Here is an 18,913-nt window from a genome sequence, read left to right on the forward strand (position 1 = left end):
GCTAGCCAGCATTTTACACATGTAAACATCAACGTGAAACTCTCACGTTCCAAACTGCTTTGCTTGCCTTGCCACCCATTAGGTTAGATCAGTCTCAGTGCACAATTTCATTATACAGTTATCATGATCGAGAACTAGATAACTACACTAGTAGAGTGTTACGGAGATGGAACTTCTTTCATATCTGATGAAACTCTTCTCATAAATAATCTTGAGAAGTCAGTAAAATTATACAAAATTTAATGACTACGAAACTCCTCGAAAAAAGTTCGTTGAAACACCATACCTGGTCTGGCATAAAAGGCGAGTTGACAATGGCATTTTGCCATAAATGCGACACTGTAGCGTTTCGTTTGTATTTGTGAATTATTGTCCAAATATTGACTAATTAGGCTCAAAAGATTCATCTCGCAAAGTACAACAAAACTGTGCAATTAGTTTTTGATTTCGTCTACATTTAGTACTCCATGCATGTACCGCAAGTTTGATGTGATGGGGAATCTTCTTTTTACATAGTGTCAAAGTTGGGAGTTTGGAGGGAAGTAAACAAGGGGTGTGGATGCTGTAGACCCGTACTCATCCATAGCCTATAGGCCTGCACTGGAGCAGTGAGATACGGATGTGACGAAGAGCCAAAAAGGGGGCCGTGTTCAGGCACTTCCACACGCTTGCAAGTTGCACGCTCACCCGTACGCGTGCGGTTTCTGTACCATTTTGGGAATTGATGTGGCACGAACAGATAGGAGAGATGAAATCCCGGAGCACGAGCCCAGCTGTGCTTTGCGTAATACTCCGTTCATATCGAAAACGTTTCTCGTCTTATTTAAAAATATATTGCAAATATATGAAAATATAAATCATTATTAAAATATGTTTGATGATAAAGTACATCACACTTGCATAATCTTTTAAATAAGACGAATGGTCAAACGTCGTGACCAAAAGTTAATGACAACAAATATTTCCATAGATATATCTAAGACTAAGATTGACACGCCTAATCTTAATCGGTCATAGTTTTCATACTAGTTAGTCGTGCAACAATCTTATTCGCTTGATCTACACGGATATATCTTGGACTGAACTTCTTTTCCTAACTATTTCGGGGGTGTTTGGATACCTTTGCTAAACTTTAGTAGCTAAAAGTTGCTAAATTTTAGTTGCTAAAATTTAGTCAAGGCTGTTTGGATACCTTTGCTAAACAACATTTAATGAGGTGGATAAAGACATGTTTGCCCTTAATGAATGCTAACCAGACAAGCAATAATGAGAGGCAAAGGGTGTCCACCCCACCTTTTAGTAAGTTTTAGCAACTAAAAACTTGCTAAAGTGCTAAACTTTAGCAACTCAACTTTAGCAATTTTTAGCAAGGGTGTTTGGGAGTTTAGCAGCTAAAAGTTGTTAAACTTTAGCTGCTAAAGTTTAGCAAGGGGTATCCAAACACCGTCAATTGCTCATGCGCAACCCTGCATATGGTCATGTGTGCTCTCTAGTTAACAACTAACGTTACTGACCTTGAGAATGCATGACAAACTACTTCTCAACCACACATGTCCTGAATCATCCGCTAGCTAAGGCCCCGTTTTCTTCCACTGACTTATTTTTAGCACCCGTCACATCGAATGTTTAGATACTAATTAGGAGTATTAAACGTAGACTATTTACAAAACCCATTACATAAGACGAATCTAAACGGCGAGACGAATCTATTAAGCCTAATTAGTCCATGATTTGACAATGTGTTGCTACAGTAAATATTTGCTAATGATGGATTAATTAGGCGTAATTAGGCTTAATAGATTCGTCTCGCCGTTTAGATTCATCTTATGCAATGGGTTTTGTAAATAGTCTAAGTTTAATACTCCTAATTAGTATCTAAATATTCGATGTGATACGTGCTAAAAATAAGTCAGTGGAAGAAAACGCCCCCTAAGAGTGTGTTTGATACTAGTGCCACGTCATGCTAAATTATAAAACTTGAGCTAGAATCCCGATAAAGCCGGCCGTTGATGCTCGCGACTCGCGAGGCCCCGGGTCCGTAGTCCCCGACCCCGCGGTTGATGCTCGCGAGCACGCCTCCCGGGTCCCGATAAAGCCGGGGATGTCGACTGCACTTGGTACTTGCCTCGAAACGAGCGGCGCGGCAGCCTTTGGTGGCAGCCGGCGGGCAGTGGGCAGAGCTCCCGGCAAGCTTCGTTCGGCTGTCCGCCGCCCATTCGCGGCCTGATCGTACCGATGATGGCCATAGGCGCTGAGTTGTACTCGTGGGTTAATTCATCAGACGTCAGAACTCAGAAGGGCGTCCACCGTCCAGTAGGAAGAACTGATGGGCAATACGGTTGTTCTCTCATCAGTTGTAAGGATGAGCTGACACGAGCAACGGTGAAGCTTCACGCTGTCACGCAGGGGTTTGATGGATCGCCTCCACAGCCGTGCAAAGCCTGTGCACGCTCGAACGCACGCAGAGGTACGTACGGGTGGAACCGTGCAAAACTGAGAGCGCTTGGTGGGCTGGAAGGAAATGTGTGAGAACAAGTATGCAGCCCGTGGCCCATACTAGGCCCAGCCCGTTTAATGCAAAGGCCCATACCAACCAAAGCTCATCCGCAGCGTTTCAGCATCTCATTCGGGTGAAAGGGAACAAGTTTGTGTAACGTACATTGTGTATGGTGTTATCTAAAGCGAAACCAAAGTTTGTGCAACCAGTAGTTTCACATGCATGGAACATAAATTTTTTTGTAAGATCGCCAATATAAAATCATATACTACTGGTACTAACTGCGACTAACCTCTACTACTAATAACTCATGCAAAATAAAGCCACCAATCCTTGGCCTATGTGATCGCCTAGGACGACGACCCCGCCGCCGTGAAGTCGACGTGGTACACCTCCGTCATGTCCGGCTGGAACAGCCCGAAGTGCTGCTCCACGCCCTCGGGCTTCTCGTTCTCGTTGAACATGGCGAAGATGAACGCCTCCAGGGCCTTCCCGGGCCGCCGCGGCGTGCCGCGCCCGCTCCCGACGTGCCGCACCACGTTGTTCACGTACGCCGCCGCGTTCCCCACGCTGGCGCCGGCCCCGCCGCCGCCCGACGGCCACCCGGTCTCCGACACCACCACCTCCACGCCCTCCTGCCCCTGCGCGCCGGCCACCCTATCCAGCGCCGCGTGCACCGCGTCCACGATGGCGTCGAACATGTTGGTGTACGCCACGCCGCCGTCCGTCACGGCCGCCGCGGAGGCCGGCTCCAGGAGCGCGTAGTCGAGCTGCACCGACGAGGGGTCGGCCGCGTAGGCGAAGTAGGGGTACACGTTCACGAGCAGCGGCGTGGACCGGGACGCCAGGAACGACGCGATCGGCCCCACTGTCGGCAGCGCCGCCTCCGAGAAGGCGCCCTGCGACGGCGGGTACGAGGAACCCAGCACGGACGTCGACACGGCCGTCGTGACGGGCACGCCGGCGATCCCCGCGGCGTGGAGCGCGGACTCGAGGTTCCGCATAGCGGGGAGGACGTACGCGGCGAGGTCGCCCGGGATCACCTCGTTGCCGGCGGCGACGTAGCGGAAGCGGACGGCGCCGGCGAAGGGCTGCACGTAGGACTGGACCCAGGACGCCGCGAACGAGGCGTCGGAGGCGAGGCGGGCGAGGTCCTCGTTCAGCGTGCCGAGGACGACGCCGAGGCCCGAGCCCTGGAGCGCGGCGAGGACGGTGGTGTTCGGGTGGAAGAGGCGCACGTCGGTGATGTTCCTGGACCTGTACAGCGCGATCACCTTGTCCGGGGACGGGAGGTTGTTGGCGATCATGCCATAGTTCACGCCGATGCCTTCAACTCCTGCAAGTAGAGACCACGCCGATGCTAAAGTAACTATCACCACTTTAATGCGTGTACTGTCGTATACGACATTACGACCTAACATTAGGTCGCCTCTTCAAGAGGGTCTATACTTCGATGATGCTTCACTATCATCACAGATGAAACAGGACAGAAAATCTCTGCAGACTGACAGGGAAAATCTCTGCAGACTGACAGGGAAAATCTCTGCATCAAGAAACCATGTACAGAAACCAATCCCGCCTAACTTGTATGATTAACGTGAAGACGAAACAGAGAGATAGCAACCCCACCTCCAATGGCTGATTTGTCGTGAGAGGAAAACACTGTTTGGTGGCTGATAAGCCGGTTGAATAAGCTGAAGTGAACATGCTGGTTTCTGACAGATACGCAGAACAGAAATAGTAGGGAGGAAAATATAACGGCAGAGCCAGAGAAACCGGAAGGCAAAAAGGATAGGAGCTTTGCCACAGCTCCCGTGAAACAAAAAGGCTTAGATAAAGCAAAACAGTAATCTTCAATGCATCGGCAGAACCCCTGTTCCTCCCGTTCAAAGGGAAACATAAAGCAAACTATAAGAACACCTGACATACCCAAGGTCTATCATCTATGAAAAGATTTAGCCTATGTAATGTAACAACCATCGCCCTGTTCTTAGGTTTCTGTGAAGGGTTATTAACGGACTAACGATCTCGAGGCGGCATGCAATGAAAAATTGAAAACAGCTATGCATATCAATCAACATCGTATAACAAGTAAACAAAGATAAACTCGTAAACAGACCAGTAATCAGGGACCAAATAAAAGCCAACCTCACACGCCCATGTAAGAAAACCACCGTAATCTAGCAGCAATCAAGCGATCGACCGGTAAAGAGATTAGCTCACCTGAGGACGACGACAGGAGCAGCAAGCTGCAGGCGGCGATCCACAGGGCACTCATCATCTCGACTAGACGGCTACGCCCTTGAGGGTTGAGGCTCGTAGTCGCAGCGGCACGAGCTCCTCTGCAAATCGCTTTGCTTCCTTCTGATCCTCATGGAGCTCAATATATAAGGGCCAGGGCTCAGGGGGGGCTCGATCTGCGAGACCCGGCAACCACCGATCAGCCACGACCCCTAGAGGCCCGCGCGGGTCCATGTCGCAGGGGCACCGAGCAGCACGGCCTCAAGCCCTCAACGTCTACGCGGTCACGGCCTCACGGGAGTCGCGCTGCGGTTGATCATCAGTTGATGGCAGTGATGGAAACCGCACGTCCGCTGGCGGGAAAGTGCTTGGGCTACCGCGTAGACTTTCCGTTCGTGTGGTCTGCCTCCAAATTCAGCAGGGTCGGTTGCTTATTGTGCTTGCTTCGACGAAAAACTTACTCCATTATTATGGGCAATGATTTGGGATGCGATTCTGCTGGAACCAATCTTACCATTCAGGCTAGGTTTCGGGGGGAAAATATTAGTGCATGTAGATTTAGATTTGCCGAGCATGTAGATTTAGATTTACCGGGTTAGGAATCATAGTGCCTTATTTGGGTTATGCTGTCTCAGGATGTACGTGTAGCTTGATTAAAACATCTGGGCCGACTTGGAGGAGTACATGTTTAGGGCACTAGATCTACAAGCATTGGAGTACACATCAATAAATCATCACCCGCAACATTTCTTCTGCAGTCCAGAGCAAGCATCTTTTAGAGAGATCTTGGACCAAACAGAAGTGAAATGCATCTTCCCCAAACATGTTACTGCCATTGAATCACCAAACATGTTATATACACAATGGAGGGTTGAAACACATCAAGCTGAGTACTTAACGCATTCAATAAATATCCTCTCAGATTTCACTAATATTAAAACAACAGAAACATCGTGCATAAGAAGCACATGGTGCCTTAGATCTTAGTAGATGGACGTCTAAATTCTAATGGATAAGACAAAGTGGGGAAGATAATTCTAGGCTTTTACATCTCCTTTTGGTTGACCAAGAAGAGATGGTCGGTAAAGTGAGTGACCTTGTGCCATCTCAATTCTTTCACGTGGATCATACATCGTCTCATCTCTTATAGCCTGAAGAATCGAATCAGCAGGACGGTCCCTGTGCATATATGAACAGGTCAATCAGTTGAATTCACTGAAGTCTTCTCAAAGTTTTATAAAAGATAAAGTAGAATAGCATGGCAACAGGGCCAGCAATGCCATCAAAATATCATATATGTATGGGTTAGCAATAGAGGTTACCAACACTGGTCATTCAGTAAAAAAGTAATTGGTGCAGAGTAAGTGGCCTCAGGCTTACAACTGTTCAAAAAAGGCTTTTGTTGAATTATTTCAAGAGAATAAGTGTTCTAACCTCTTGATCAAAATTCTATGTAGCGCTTTTAAAATTGGGCACATCTCAACTGGTGCAACAGATCTGTTGGCCTCTGGATGCATCACACTCAAGCTATCCTGACTAAGAAGCTCATAAAATGCGTCGACCGCAGAGACACCCTGAAATGAAATAACATGATGACAATTCATCACATGAACCATCTCGGCATATTCCCACAGTTATTGGAATTTTAGATGGCAATTAAAATACAAGAGCATACCTGAATGGTCCCTTTGCCTTTAATGCTGTCACCCATTTCTAATGTCAATTCCCCTTTAGCTAACTTCTGCCCATACCATGCATTACGACCTTTCAACAATGTGACATAGGTGTCCGCTAATAACGGTCCAGCAAGTTTTTCAGGTTCTTCTTCCAGAAGGTGTGTGATGTAGATCATCTCAGACGTGCAAAGTGCAAAGTAAACAGATTTGCTCGTTGCACTCTCATTGGTTAGTGCTGCTACCATACCTGCAAGATAACAGAACAGAAAATTAATTGAACATTAGGCTGAACAGGAAAAAAAAAAGTTCCCTGAAGCATGAATTTCTCATCACTTCTTGACATTAATACATCGAGTTAGCAGAGCATGAGAAGGTGCTAAAAGAGGCCGAGGTGCTGAATTTTTGATTCACGAACACACAGGAGAGTTGCATATCATTATATTGAAGAAGGAAAGGTGCTGATATCGAGAAGATTAATTCAAGTTGGATGGCAGTTCCAAATTTCTGAATTCCGACATAAGGGTGCATGTGAACACAAAACCATATGCTTAAGTGGAAACAGAACATAAGAAAACCAGCGAGACAAGCAAATAGAAATTACCAGCACCAATAGCATATACATTTTTCAAGCCTCCCATGACCTCATGAGTGATGAGGTCACTATTATCCCACACGATAAAATGGGGCTGCCTCAAAAACTTCGCAAGAGGTTTTCTCCATTTGTCAGCTCCACAAATACGTGCATTTGCATATTCTTTGTTGTAAATTTCAGAAGCGATATTTGGGCCACCAAGATATAGAATGTTCTCCAGAGGAACCCCAGCTGCATTAAACCAATGTTCAATAAATCATACATAGTCAAAGAGAGAAAAGGCAAAAATGCTTGGATATTAAAAGAAAGCAAAAATCACATATATATATCTAATTTGATCTAAATAAAATCTGCCAGATAAAGCTATAGATTGTTTTGTATGCAGAAATAGGAAACTGGAATATGTTTCAGGCAGAGCCTGGTGAAGTACTGTCGGATGGCTTAAAGGATTGCTAAGCAATAGAATACATAACTGGACCTAAATGCAGGGCAAACAATTGGTTTTATCAACTATCTTTCTCAAATTGTCAAATACACTTATCAAAAATTTGATGCAAAGTCTAGCCATACAATGAATATAACTATTTGTAGATTATTCCACAGCACTCTGCAGATGTGATCTGTCTTCAACAGCATAACTGAAATAGTTGTAGTGAAATTAGAAGCGAAAGACGACAACTGCAAATACATATTGCGGGTACCAGACTGAAGGAAGAACCTCAAAGGTCAGAGCTCCAGGTTCGATATAACCGAGAAGAGTCGCAAATAAAAACAGAGCGCAGGTTGAATTCAACAAAGAAATAGCACGATTGAATGGGTAGGTAGATAACAGGAAGAGGAATCTCACTTGCATTGCTAATCATCTGCGTGGGAGTAATGATCCGTGGCAGCGGATCCAGGGAGGCCTCTATCCCCTTGGCGAGGGAGATGATGATGGGGGCAGTAATCCTCTCCTTCCAGTACCTCCCAATCTCCCCGAACACCTCCCTGGTGTCGGTGGAGGGCAGTCCGTTGACGACAATGTCGGCGTCCCAGACGGCCTCCTGCAGGTTGGTGACGACCTTGAGCGGGCAGAGCGGCGTGTCGATCATGTTGAGGCAGAAGCCATCCCTGAGTATCTCATCGGCGTAGAGCGTGCGGTCCCCGAGGCGCGCCTCGACGTACTTGAGGTAGGCGCAGCGGCGGATCAGGCGGCGCAGGACGTCCTCCCGCGCGTTGATGACGTCGAAGAGGTGCCCCGCGGTGGCGCGGTCGACGGCGCGTCCGGGGCGGCGCCAGATGCGGACCTGCGCCTTGTCGCGGAGGTGGCCGTACGCGTCCTGCAGCAGCGCGCAGAAGACGCTGCCCCAGGCGCCCGCCCCGACGCCGGCGATCCGGAGCGGGTCCCCGTCCGCCTTCCCCAGCTGCCGCCGCAGCTCGTCCAGCTTCTCCTCCGCCACGGCCCCGTTCGCGTGGCCGTTCGGGTGGCCCGGCCCCTCCGCTCCGCCCATTGCCTCCGCCGCCACCACCCTCGCGTCTCGCTGCAAGCGACAAGGGGAAGCGCAGGTGCGCAAGCTACAGCACCCGGCAGCCCGGCTTGACTCGTTCGGGAGGAGAGACGGGCGGGGCTGGATTTCGCGACGCAAGCTATAACTAACCGGGGGAGAGAGGGAAGGAAACGGGCGGCTTTCCTTTCGGAGAACCAGCTCCGGATCGACGCGGATTCGGGTGGGTTTGGCCGCCGAACCGCGGCGAGGTGGCAGAAACAAAGCGCCGGCCGGAGAGACCGAGGAGGAAGGAGGCGGGGCTGGCTGCCGGCCCGGTCGCCTCTGGAGCGGTTGCCAGTTGGGTTGGTGCGCGGGCACACGGCGCATCGGCACCGGCAGATTAGCGCCCGCGCAGTGCGCACGAGGCGGAACAGTGAGCCCCCTGCCGGGGTGAAAGCGAGGCGGTGGTGTGATTTGCGTTTACGGCGCGGTACGGGGGGCGAGGTGGCAGGTTTTTTTTTTTTTTTTGAGGGGGAGGTGGCAGGTAGGTGGGGCTGGTGGGCGGGTGGAGAAGACCCGGTTCGCGGAAAAAAGATTTGCCATGGCCGCAAATCCAAAACCTATCCATTCCTCGCTAAAAAAAGAAAATCAAACACCAATGAACATGCTTAAAGTGCGGTGTGTAAACAATGGCTCCTACAGAGGTGAAACTTGCACGAAATCAAGCAGCCCTTTTCACACCCAACTGCAGCCTGGAAAGGTAACGATAAGGAATTGAGGGGCAATATGGCCAGGGCCCCTGAACCGCATTCAAAATGCGGTACAGCCATAGTTGATCCCATATATCATCATGTGCGGGACATGATTCAAAAGTAACCGTGCTAGTGCAGCAGATTGCTTATTCACCAACAGTGCTTGCCAGGACAAATTTGCTGAGAGCTAGTCGGCCTGTTCGCTCCAGCTGTTCGCTTCAGCTTATTCAGCTGGCTTATCAGCCACCAAACAGTGTTTTCCTCTCACAACAAATCAGCCGTTTCAGCTTTTCAGCCGGCTTATAAGCTGAAGCGAACAGATCCACTGCCACCAGGTTCCAAGGATAGTTGATATTGCAAGAGTACATGAGATGAACTGCAACTACTCCCCGGAGGAATTGGTTAACACTTACGCTAGTCATAAAATACCCAGAGTTGGTTAACACTTACGCTAACTGAGTCATAAAGTTGGTTAGCAATTATGCTAACTGAATACAAAGTTTTTCTTTTGGCGTGAACTGAATACAAAGTTAGTCAACAGTTATGCCAACTGAATCACAAAGTCGGTTTCCAGTTGAGAAAATGCGCTTGAAAGCTGAAACAACACAACATACCATTTTACCCCAAGCTGAGGCATTGAGGGCACATGAAACATGAAAAAGAATTTCAAGTCTCCTCATATGACAAGTGCCAAGATGCAAAAGGTAGGATGACATAATGACTACAAAATGTGTCGCCTCGCAATTCAGGATACTGAACAATGCGCCTAGGAAATGAGTTGTTTGGCAATGTATGACAATGGAGGCACGCCAACACTATGAAAGATGGATTATTCAGCTGCCTAAATGTGGGAAATGAATCTTTGTTACAAAAGACAATACATCAAACCACCTACTGTGCTGCGAAAACACAGGACCCATACTGGCGGTTCCGATCTACCTCACAGTTTAAGCTTCAGCCACCCTGGAGAACACCAAAAGACAGTTGAGAAAAAATTGCTTTGAAACAAACAGTTATCCCCATCACTTGTATGGTGCAATTATCCTCCTTCGCCGTTTTGGGGTCTCCCTCTTCACATACATCTTCTCCATATCATTTAGTGGGCGGCTAGAACCATCTGGTAAGCTCATGAACTTCCAGCCCCCTCCTGTACCACGCTTTCCGTGTGGCCCAAGCTTCTCGACCATGTAGCTCCATCCATCATCTGGTCTGCGTCTGCTGTACTTGTGGCACTTAACCTCCCCGGCCACCTGCAGTCCAATATATCATTGGTCTCAGTTTACCACTTATATTTAAGCAGAATATAGTACATGTAATTAACAACATAGTGATATAGTTTCAGCTGAAAATTTTTGAAGCCATGACATGGACAAAAAAAGATTTTTTTTAGGAGTATAAAGTTAACCACGCATATGCACTTAAGTCATCAGATTGCTATATGGAAATGTAAGGCAGGTCCTAGATGATGATCAATGAAAGTCCTTACCTTCTTCTTGTTAAACTCCAAGCGTTGAACGAATTCTTCATGCAACATCTGATCTTCCTTCATTGAAATTTCATACAGAACCTCATCAGGATCTCGTGTTGTGCCATCCCAGCCCTCAGGCATCACTTTGAAATCAGGTTTATATGGAAGGGTTGCAACATGAAATTCCCTGTCATGGGAATTGAAGAACCTGCAAGAGAAAACTCAAGAGGCTCAATACGCAGATCGTTGACCACCCAGAAAAAAAATATTATAATGAAAGGTGCAGGACATAGCTATTGAAGATGTTGCTAGTTGTTGATCATTTTTAAAGAAATATTACAAAGAAAATGCAGGACAAATCAATTGCATGCAGTTATCCTCAGAACAATATTAATAATTTCAAACAACTACTGTTTAAAAATACAGATTTTATCTTCCAGAACGATATATTGAACCTTACTTTCCATGAGAGAAATATAGGAAAAATTTGTACCAGAGATGTCAATGTCTATAAAGACCAAGCATACATGTATATCACATGAAAAATGAAATGCTGCTGAAAATCAGTACATCTGCCAAGAATTCCGCAAGACAATTAGACACGTACCAGTTTAGCCCTTGATCCAATCAGAAATGATGCATGGAGATGTTTTCAAAAATTAGTATGACGACATTGAATTCATCAAGTTTTTCTTATGTCAAATGTCTAATCAAGTGCATCCTATTACCCTGAACAAGAAATTGTCAGATAACTCATAATATATCTAATCACAGTCAACGCATGGAACTCCAAACTACAACATCCATTTAGAAACAGGCAAAGGTTTTAGGTTTCTGTTTCCAGATCATGTAGGTCTAGGTTCTAACCTACACCTTGCAAGAGTGGTTGTGCCTCGGAGCACTAGAAAATTCTATCCAGCGAAAAATTGCTTGGAGCAACAACTCAGAGTCTTTCACTTGGCATTTCTAACAAATTGACGCACTTACCTAATACACACAACAGTATCTGTATGTTTCTAGCTTATTTGAAGTTTCAGTTGTTCCTGAAGTTTAACATGCCTAAACTATGACAAACTGATCTATGCATATTATCATTAAAACGGAGCAAACGACACTTTGACATACTCTGGGCAGCTGTCTAGCAGGATCTCAATGGAGTCGTCGAGTGGCTCGCCCCTCTTCCGCTCCTCCTCCTCTTCCATCTCCTTGAGCCACAGGATGGCGTGCACGCGCTGCCGCATGACGCGGAAGTCCTTGGCGAGCCGCTCCACGGTGTACGTCGCGGGGTCCTCCTTGTGCAGCCGGTACATCTCCTGCTTCTCCGAGTCCTTGAGGTACGAGCCCCGGGCGCCCGGCTCCCGCACCTGCTTCAGGAGCGCGCAGGTCTCTCGCATCCGGTCGCCCCAGGAATCCACGTACGCCTTGGACTCGCGGTTGTCGCGCTCCAGGTCCCGGATCATTTTGTCCTCCTCGTCCATGGCGCGGACGGTCGCCAGCTCACGGGAGACGGGCGCGGACGGGGACGGGACCGGGCGGCCGACGGAGGGCGAGGACCCGTCGAAGTGGTCCTTGGTGAGGCCGGTGGACCAGGTGGAGCCCCACTCGTCCCCACCCCCGCCCCCGCTGGGGAAGGAGGAGGCGCCCCATTCGTCCCCGCCTCCGCTGCCCCCGGTAGAGGAGGAGGAGGAGAGGAGGCGGAGGATGGAGGAGATCCGAGATGGGGCGGTCCCGGCGGCGGCCGGCGGCGCAGGGAGGCGGCCGTGGAGGAGGGTTTTGCGAAGGGCGAGCATTTTCGGGTTCCGCTGGTTTGAGTGGGCTATTGCTCTTCCACGGTTTCAATGGGAGAGAGATGGGTCTGCCTGGCTGGGCAGAGCGATCGAGCAGGCCTGAGCTGAGCATGAGGCCCATTTAATTTGGCCCACATCAAAATGGTGTATCTGTCGTTGGTGGCGCCAAGGAAGTATCGACACGTTTCGTTTCCGAGACTGTGTGTGTGTGTGTGTGTGTGTGTGTGTGTGTGTGTGTGTGTGTGTGTGTGTGTGTGCATGTCTTATTCTTATTCATCATCGGGAAATCAAATCTGATAGATAAGAAAACAGTTAAACTTGAGATGAGAATAAAAGGAATAAAATTATATGGATATTACAAAGTTCCTGTCACATAGGTGTGGTTAAGATTTGTCGAAGATATTTAGTCAACTTGTTCGGGTGCTGGCTGAATCGCACCGGGCCAAATGTTGCAGATCGAAGTGAATAGGAAGAGAATCTCTCGTAGGAGAGAATCATGGCGAGAAGCCGAGAACTAGGATTCGCTCCTTTCCTATCCTCTCCGCCGCCTCCGATCCGGTAACGTCACTCTCCTAGTCTCCGCCGCTTCCTTCCCTCTCTATTTCCTGAGGTTCTCCTCCCACCGAGATTCCTCCGGAAAGGAAAGGAGAAGGCGAGCCAACACCAACATAAAAGATTGGTCGAGAGGCGAGATGAGACGGACCCGAAAGTGAAAAGGGTTGGACCGTTGGAGGAAGCCCTCTTCTTGCAAGAAGCAGCCCTGTATTGTATTGGGAGGTCTTCGCTCAGTTCCAGACCCCTTCCACCATCAAGGTCAGAATTTGATGCACTTCGTCAGCTTCAGTAATTCTTTTGGGTTCCCTCAACAGGTTTAATCCTTTGTAAGATATTGATGTTGTTTATCTGATGTGGATGCTGATCACCTATGCAGGAAGTTCTTGTCCTGTCCGGGGTATTGTGAGGTTGTGCTGTTTATCGGTGAGAGTTTTCCATATGTTCATGCTCCTGGCCACCATGGAAATTTGGTACTTACATGATCTCTTGACTATTCAATCACTAACCAGTAATCTAGGGGTTACTTGAATATCTTTTGCAAAAGGCGAATTTCTTTCGAATTTGTTTCAACTTAAATGAGACCTGGCTAAATCAGTGAGCTTTTCTGGAACATGTTTACCCAGTTCTTGAGTTGTTGGAGTGCCTTGGCACCTCTATTCAACTCGGGCCACTTAACCGTAGAGGGAGAATTTTTCTGGCACTTTTTGTCACAATGGACAATGGAGTAGACCTTCCAATTCCAAGTCACCTTCCGTTATCACATCCTGAGATCTCTCATGGACTTGACGATTTCCTGAAGAGTACAACTGCATGTACTCATACGCACACTTGCAATCCACCGGGTCCGGCGGCAGCTATGCATACCCACACATGCCTCCACACGCACACGCAAGTCATAGCCTCTGGCGAAGAGCAGAGGAAGCCTCAGAAACCTTTGGGAAATAGAGAGGCTGTGCGCAAGTACCGGGAGAAGAAGAAAGCGCATGCAGCCTTCTTAGAGGAGGAGGTCAAGAAGCTCCGTGCCACCAACCAGCAGCTGCTGAGGAGATTGCAGGGGCATGCAGCACTGGAGGCTGAGGTGGTGAGGTTAAGGGTCCTCTTGTTTGATGTCCGAGGCAAGATCGATGCAGAGATCGACTCCTTCCCTTTCCAAAAGCATAGCAGTGTTGATTCTGTTATTTGTACAGACCCTCCCCTTTGCTTTAACACCAATGCAGAGGTAGCAGCCCGAGAGACCAGCTCTGGTGGACCAACAATTTTGGATTTTGAGATTGATGAAAGTGGCAGTGTTTCACGAGAACTCGATATTCCTGAAGTGGTTAATTCGATGGATGCAGCTGCGAGCTACTTCTGAGTTTTGAGCTTATACCCTGTTTGAATAATCGGTAGCTATGGGTAGGCGTGTGAAGTTGATATACCCTGTCAAGAAGCTGCTGGTTATAAGTTCTAATTGTACTTGTAAGTGTGTACCGTACTTGTATGATACTAGTTTGAAAGAAGTGCTATTCTGTTTTCTGCAGAATTGCACTGCTAATGCAGTATATTGGCCTAAAAATGTTTCCTGATGTCAGCCCTTGGTATGTCTATGCAGCTATTGGCTTACTGACAGCAGCAGCACTGTTAAAAAGGTATCTGACTCGCTGCAAGGAAATGACAATGAGCATTTCTGCATCGTCTTTCAACTAGTTCTAAATGTAAATGGCTTCGAAATATAATTCTATACTAGAAATATAGTTTCCAAGCACCGTTGAAGCAGAGAGGGAGCTAAGCATCGTCATCAAACAAGCTCAAAATATAATTTCAAATATAATCGGTATTATTTGATCGATCTGAACCTAAGAACAAGTCAAGTGTAATTTCCAATCAATGGTCATATGTACCGTGTCCCATGATCTCAATTCTCAACTACTAACCTCCTACTATGCAAGTCCTCCTGGCCTGGTTCTTTTGGACTGGGATAGAACCGCAGCCTCTCCTTGTAGCTTCCAGCGCCCATGCCGTGCTCGAACAGCATCCTCCTCTCCCCCAACGAGAAGGCACCCCAGGTGTTGCCGGCCCCCTGGTCGGACACGAAGTAGACGCAGTCGCTCACGCGCACCCCTTCTCCGACGCCCGCACCGAGAACGACGACCACCGGCTCACGAACAACGCCACGTCTCCGGCCAGCCGGTCCTCCTCCACCCCCCGCATCTCCTCCATATCCAGCTTGTAGACGTCGAAGCCGCTCAGCGTCGTCACGTCATCGAAGAAGTAGCCGTCGTCGTTTTCACCGTCATCGTCATCGTCATCGTCGGAGCCGAAGAGCTCGGGGTCGAAGTCACGCTTCCCTCTAACTCTTCTGGTGGTGAACGGGGGCCGGACGAAGAGCACCTCGGCCCTGCCTCGACCAGGTAGCCCTTCTCGACGGCGCCGGCCAGCGCCGTGTGGTGCTTGTCAGTTGTCACGCAGGCTCGGCGCCGCGACCGGGTCGGCAACTCGATCCTGAACACGTAGCGTAGCCCTCGGTGTCCAGCGCCGCCATGCGCAGGGACTCGGCGTAGCCGACGTGCCGCACCGTCCATTCGTCGTCCTCATCCGCCCGCCAGACGCCGACCTCATTCCAGGAGTCGCCGCCGGCGCAGAGGGGGTTACTCCGGTGTGGGGCTGGCGGGACGAGGCTCCCCCGGGAACTTCTTGATCCGCCGGGAGGTGCCGATCACCGGGTTGAAAAGGACGGTGCGCCTCGTGTTGATGAGGACGAGGCGGCCGCCCACTGTGGCGCCGGCGCACTCCATCTTGGGGGTGACCCGCCGCAGCGCCCGGTGCGCCGGCGTCGCGCGCGCGCGGAGGTGGCGGGAGGAGGAGGAGGCGTCGCCGCCGCCCAGCGGCACGGCGATGGTCTCGCCGCGCCGGTGCGTGGCCGTGGATCGGAACGCGAACAAGTGCGGTGCGGGGTCCGCCAGCCGGCGGGAGGCGATGCCGGCCCAAGACCTGCAGACGGCGGTGAGGCGCGCGGACTCGAGCGCGCTCAGGTACCACAGGATGCTGTCGACGAGGCGGGGAGGGAGAGAGACGGTGCCTTTACCGGAGGCCTCGCCGCTGCCCGTCTCCTCGGGCTTCCATAAGCGACGGCGGATTTCTCAGTCGCCGGCGACGGCGTCGAGGGCGGAACGGAACCGCGGCGATTTCGTCGGAGGGGTTAATTTGTAACAAATAGGGTCCTATTCAAAATAGTAAATTCTATCTTTACACAAAGCCCCTTAATTTGGATCGCGATCCAAATTAGGATCCTATTTAAAAATGTTCCAACAAATATTTTGCACAAAACACCTAATTTGGATCGCGATTATTAATCGCGATCCAAACCAGGGGATGTTTTGAAAACATGGCTCCGCCGGCATTCGACTCCGTCAGCTTCTTCGGTTCTTCCCCAAAGCTCCGCCTGTGCCGTGGCCCGTGGCCTCCGCCACCACCACCGTTCCACCGCGCAGTCCCCCTCCATGCCTCCTACCTGCTGACCTACGCAGCCGCCACTCGTGGTTGCGCCGGGCGGCGCTCTTCCAGCCCCTGCGGCAGATCAGCAGCACCTCCGCCACGCGGCTCCGCCTCCACCCAACCTATCTAGACCATCGACCTCGCCGCCTGAGCCCCGGCCACCGCCGAGCCCGCGGCCAAAGGTTCTGTTTCCACATGACCTTCAGATCACACCGTTCGCCATTACAATCCCCGTTGCATGTCCAGGGCGAGCGGCGTGTCACAATCAATCTGAAGAATTGCCGCGATACTGATAGTTCAAAAAACAATATTCAGGAGTGTTGTAGTTTCGAATTCCTGCCGGTACTGAAGGAATTTTTTTTGAAGTTAATGTAGTGAAGGAATTTGATAGGAGGTTTGATGAGATATGGACATATGGTATATATGACTATTGATTGGAAATTACCAGCACTTAGCTTGTTCTTAGGTTTGGATCGATCTCACCATTTATGTTTGAACCTTCCTAATTTGAGCTTGTTGGGTGATGATGCTTAGCTCCCTGCTTTTTTCAAAAAAAAAAGATGATGCTTAGCTCCCTCTGTGCTTGAACGGAGCTTTGAAACTATATTTCTATAGTTGCTGAGTCGCTGCAGCTTTGATCAGTATTTCACGGCAGTGCATGGTGCAATAATAATCTGATTTGAGCTCCAGCAAATGTATAAACTGTACATTCAGAACTACCACTACACATGCAATCATCTGAACCAACATGAAAGGCGTTGGTTAAAGCGGTGACAGCGTAAACTACTCGATCGAACCCACCGAGCTGAGCTCATAGTAAAAGAAGTGGTGAAAAAGCATTGGGTCAAAAGAGAGAAGGTTTCAAGATTCAGAACATGCAAAGCAGATTCAGAAGATTGTTTGGGTGGTGATCTGATGATCTCATCTCGTCTCGTGCCAGTGCCACACGGGCTTTTCCCCTGACGTTCATATTCCATTTCTATTCCATCCATCCCGAAAGAGCTGGCGATTTCTGTGCCACTACACGTCGATCTAGTTTTTTCTAATCCCACTGAGATCACACAACACTGGTCCAGTTAATACTCAGTATATTATGGAGCCTTTAAAACATGTAATTTTGGATTCCATTGTAAGCTTGCTTTTGTCTCTGCATGATGGAAGTATATCCCTTGCTTTCATTCTTGTGTTGGTTGTAAGCAGATGGTTCTCACTAGTCCAATGCCATGCTGCATCAAGTGTTTGTATCTTTCGTCGTCTAATCATGTACTGTAATGTTTAGCATCAACTATGTGTTGTGCTGTGTGCACTTACAGATATCGAGCATTTTTTGTTTAGATTTTCTTTCAGGAGCTACCTTTATCAGTTGTTCGATGATCAAACTGTGTAGGCTGTATGAGGCAACGAATTACTGTCAGTCTTGGCTGGAGGCCTGGAGGCTGGAGCAGGTTGGCAAGGCGAGTATTTGATTCGAAAAGAAAAAATTCTCCTCCGTAAGTTTACCCTTCTACCTTCTTGATTAGCAATGGCGAGTAGTTGCAGTCGCCTCCTTTGTAGAGATTACAATGCCAATATAAATAATGCTTTGTTTGCATCTCACAAATGAGATTACAATGCGATATAATATAAGTGCTTTGTTTGCATCTCTTTGAGTGTAACATTGCTACTTGTCTGACATATGGTGACAGATGAAAATGTTAAAAAATCATGCCATCCAATGATTCTTAAATTTTCCCGATGAAACGCAACGATGACATTCCAAATGGGGATGCACATTGGACGTCCAGGCCGAGAAACAGAACAACACTGAAAACCTGAAGCTGCTTGAATTTAGGCGTGCTATTTTACCAATCAATAATTACATCTTCCTAAATCATTCGTTATGCTTGGATTCACGAAACCACAAAACGCAGCCCAACGGAACCCACAAGCGCCAATCAGCAACTCATTTCAGTAAGCATATGCAGTCCAACAAAACAGACAGTTTGTTTATCTTATCGGAAGGGACCAAAGCAGATGGCAGAAGACGTATCTGAACGAATCATAGAACTTCACGGTTGAGCCTGTACGCGTCATGGAACATGGCCTGTTCGCTTCAGCTTATTCAGCCGGCTTATCAGCCACCAAACAGTATTTTTCTCTCATAACAAATCAGCCATTTCAGCTTTTCAGCCAGCTTATAAGCTGAAGCGAACAGGTAATTTGAATCTTCATCGCCGTGGTGTGGCCTAACTTTAGACAGCTTCTCACTCTCCGAAAGAAACAGCCTACTGCCGCCCGTGCGGCAATGCCTCTGGCACCGTCAGCAGCGAAACGAACGAAAACCTTCCGGTTGACAATGACCGGAAACAGAAGGAAACACAAGAGAAACAAATCATTTAAGTCTGATCTGTGGCTAACGAAGTTGT

The 18,913-nt window shown here is 48.7% G+C and overlaps 4 protein-coding genes across 5 annotated transcripts; 1 reads left to right on the forward strand and 3 right to left on the reverse strand.

The window, feature by feature from the left end:
• Positions 1-2,587: 2,587 nt before the first annotated feature.
• LOC117858538 (putative glucan endo-1,3-beta-glucosidase GVI) lies at positions 2,588-5,414 on the reverse strand. The gene is made up of 2 exons (XM_034741619.2): positions 4,721-5,414; positions 2,588-3,833 (listed from the first exon to the last, which is right to left on the reverse strand). Exons 1-2 carry the CDS (start codon positions 4,776-4,778, stop codon positions 2,848-2,850), a joined length of 1,044 nt encoding a protein of 347 aa, XP_034597510.1. The 5' UTR covers positions 4,779-5,414; the 3' UTR covers positions 2,588-2,847.
• Positions 5,415-5,545: 131 nt separating this feature from the next.
• On the reverse strand, positions 5,546-8,911 carry LOC117858537 (probable glycerol-3-phosphate dehydrogenase [NAD(+)] 2, cytosolic). The gene is made up of 5 exons (XM_034741618.2): positions 7,854-8,911; positions 7,016-7,237; positions 6,414-6,661; positions 6,173-6,312; positions 5,546-5,917 (listed from the first exon to the last, which is right to left on the reverse strand). Exons 1-5 carry the CDS (start codon positions 8,857-8,859, stop codon positions 5,776-5,778), a joined length of 1,758 nt encoding a protein of 585 aa, XP_034597509.1. The 5' UTR covers positions 8,860-8,911; the 3' UTR covers positions 5,546-5,775.
• A 967-nt stretch (positions 8,912-9,878) lies between these two features.
• On the reverse strand, positions 9,879-12,531 carry LOC117857724 (protein GAMETE CELL DEFECTIVE 1, mitochondrial). Its single transcript, XM_034740552.2, has 3 exons — positions 11,818-12,531; positions 10,711-10,900; positions 9,879-10,474 (listed from the first exon to the last, which is right to left on the reverse strand). The coding sequence occupies exons 1-3, from the start codon at positions 12,480-12,482 to the stop codon at positions 10,247-10,249; spliced, it is 1,083 nt and encodes a 360-aa protein (XP_034596443.1). The 5' UTR covers positions 12,483-12,531; the 3' UTR covers positions 9,879-10,246.
• A 343-nt stretch (positions 12,532-12,874) lies between these two features.
• On the forward strand, positions 12,875-14,604 carry LOC117857725 (basic leucine zipper 23). 2 transcript variants are annotated; one of them, XM_034740554.2, is made up of 3 exons: positions 12,875-13,292; positions 13,411-13,504; positions 13,658-14,604. In XM_034740554.2, the coding sequence occupies exon 3, from the start codon at positions 13,747-13,749 to the stop codon at positions 14,386-14,388; it is 642 nt and encodes a 213-aa protein (XP_034596445.1). In that variant the 5' UTR covers positions 12,875-13,292; positions 13,411-13,504; positions 13,658-13,746; the 3' UTR covers positions 14,389-14,604. The 2 variants fall into 2 exon arrangements, with proteins under 2 accessions (XP_034596445.1, XP_034596444.1); XM_034740553.2 differs by having other exon boundaries at positions 12,876-13,292; positions 13,411-14,604.
• The last annotated feature ends 4,309 nt before the right edge of the window (positions 14,605-18,913 follow it).

Source organism: Setaria viridis, chromosome 5 (assembly GCF_005286985.2).
Source record: "Setaria viridis chromosome 5, Setaria_viridis_v4.0, whole genome shotgun sequence".
NCBI lineage: Eukaryota > Viridiplantae > Streptophyta > Magnoliopsida > Poales > Poaceae > Setaria > Setaria viridis.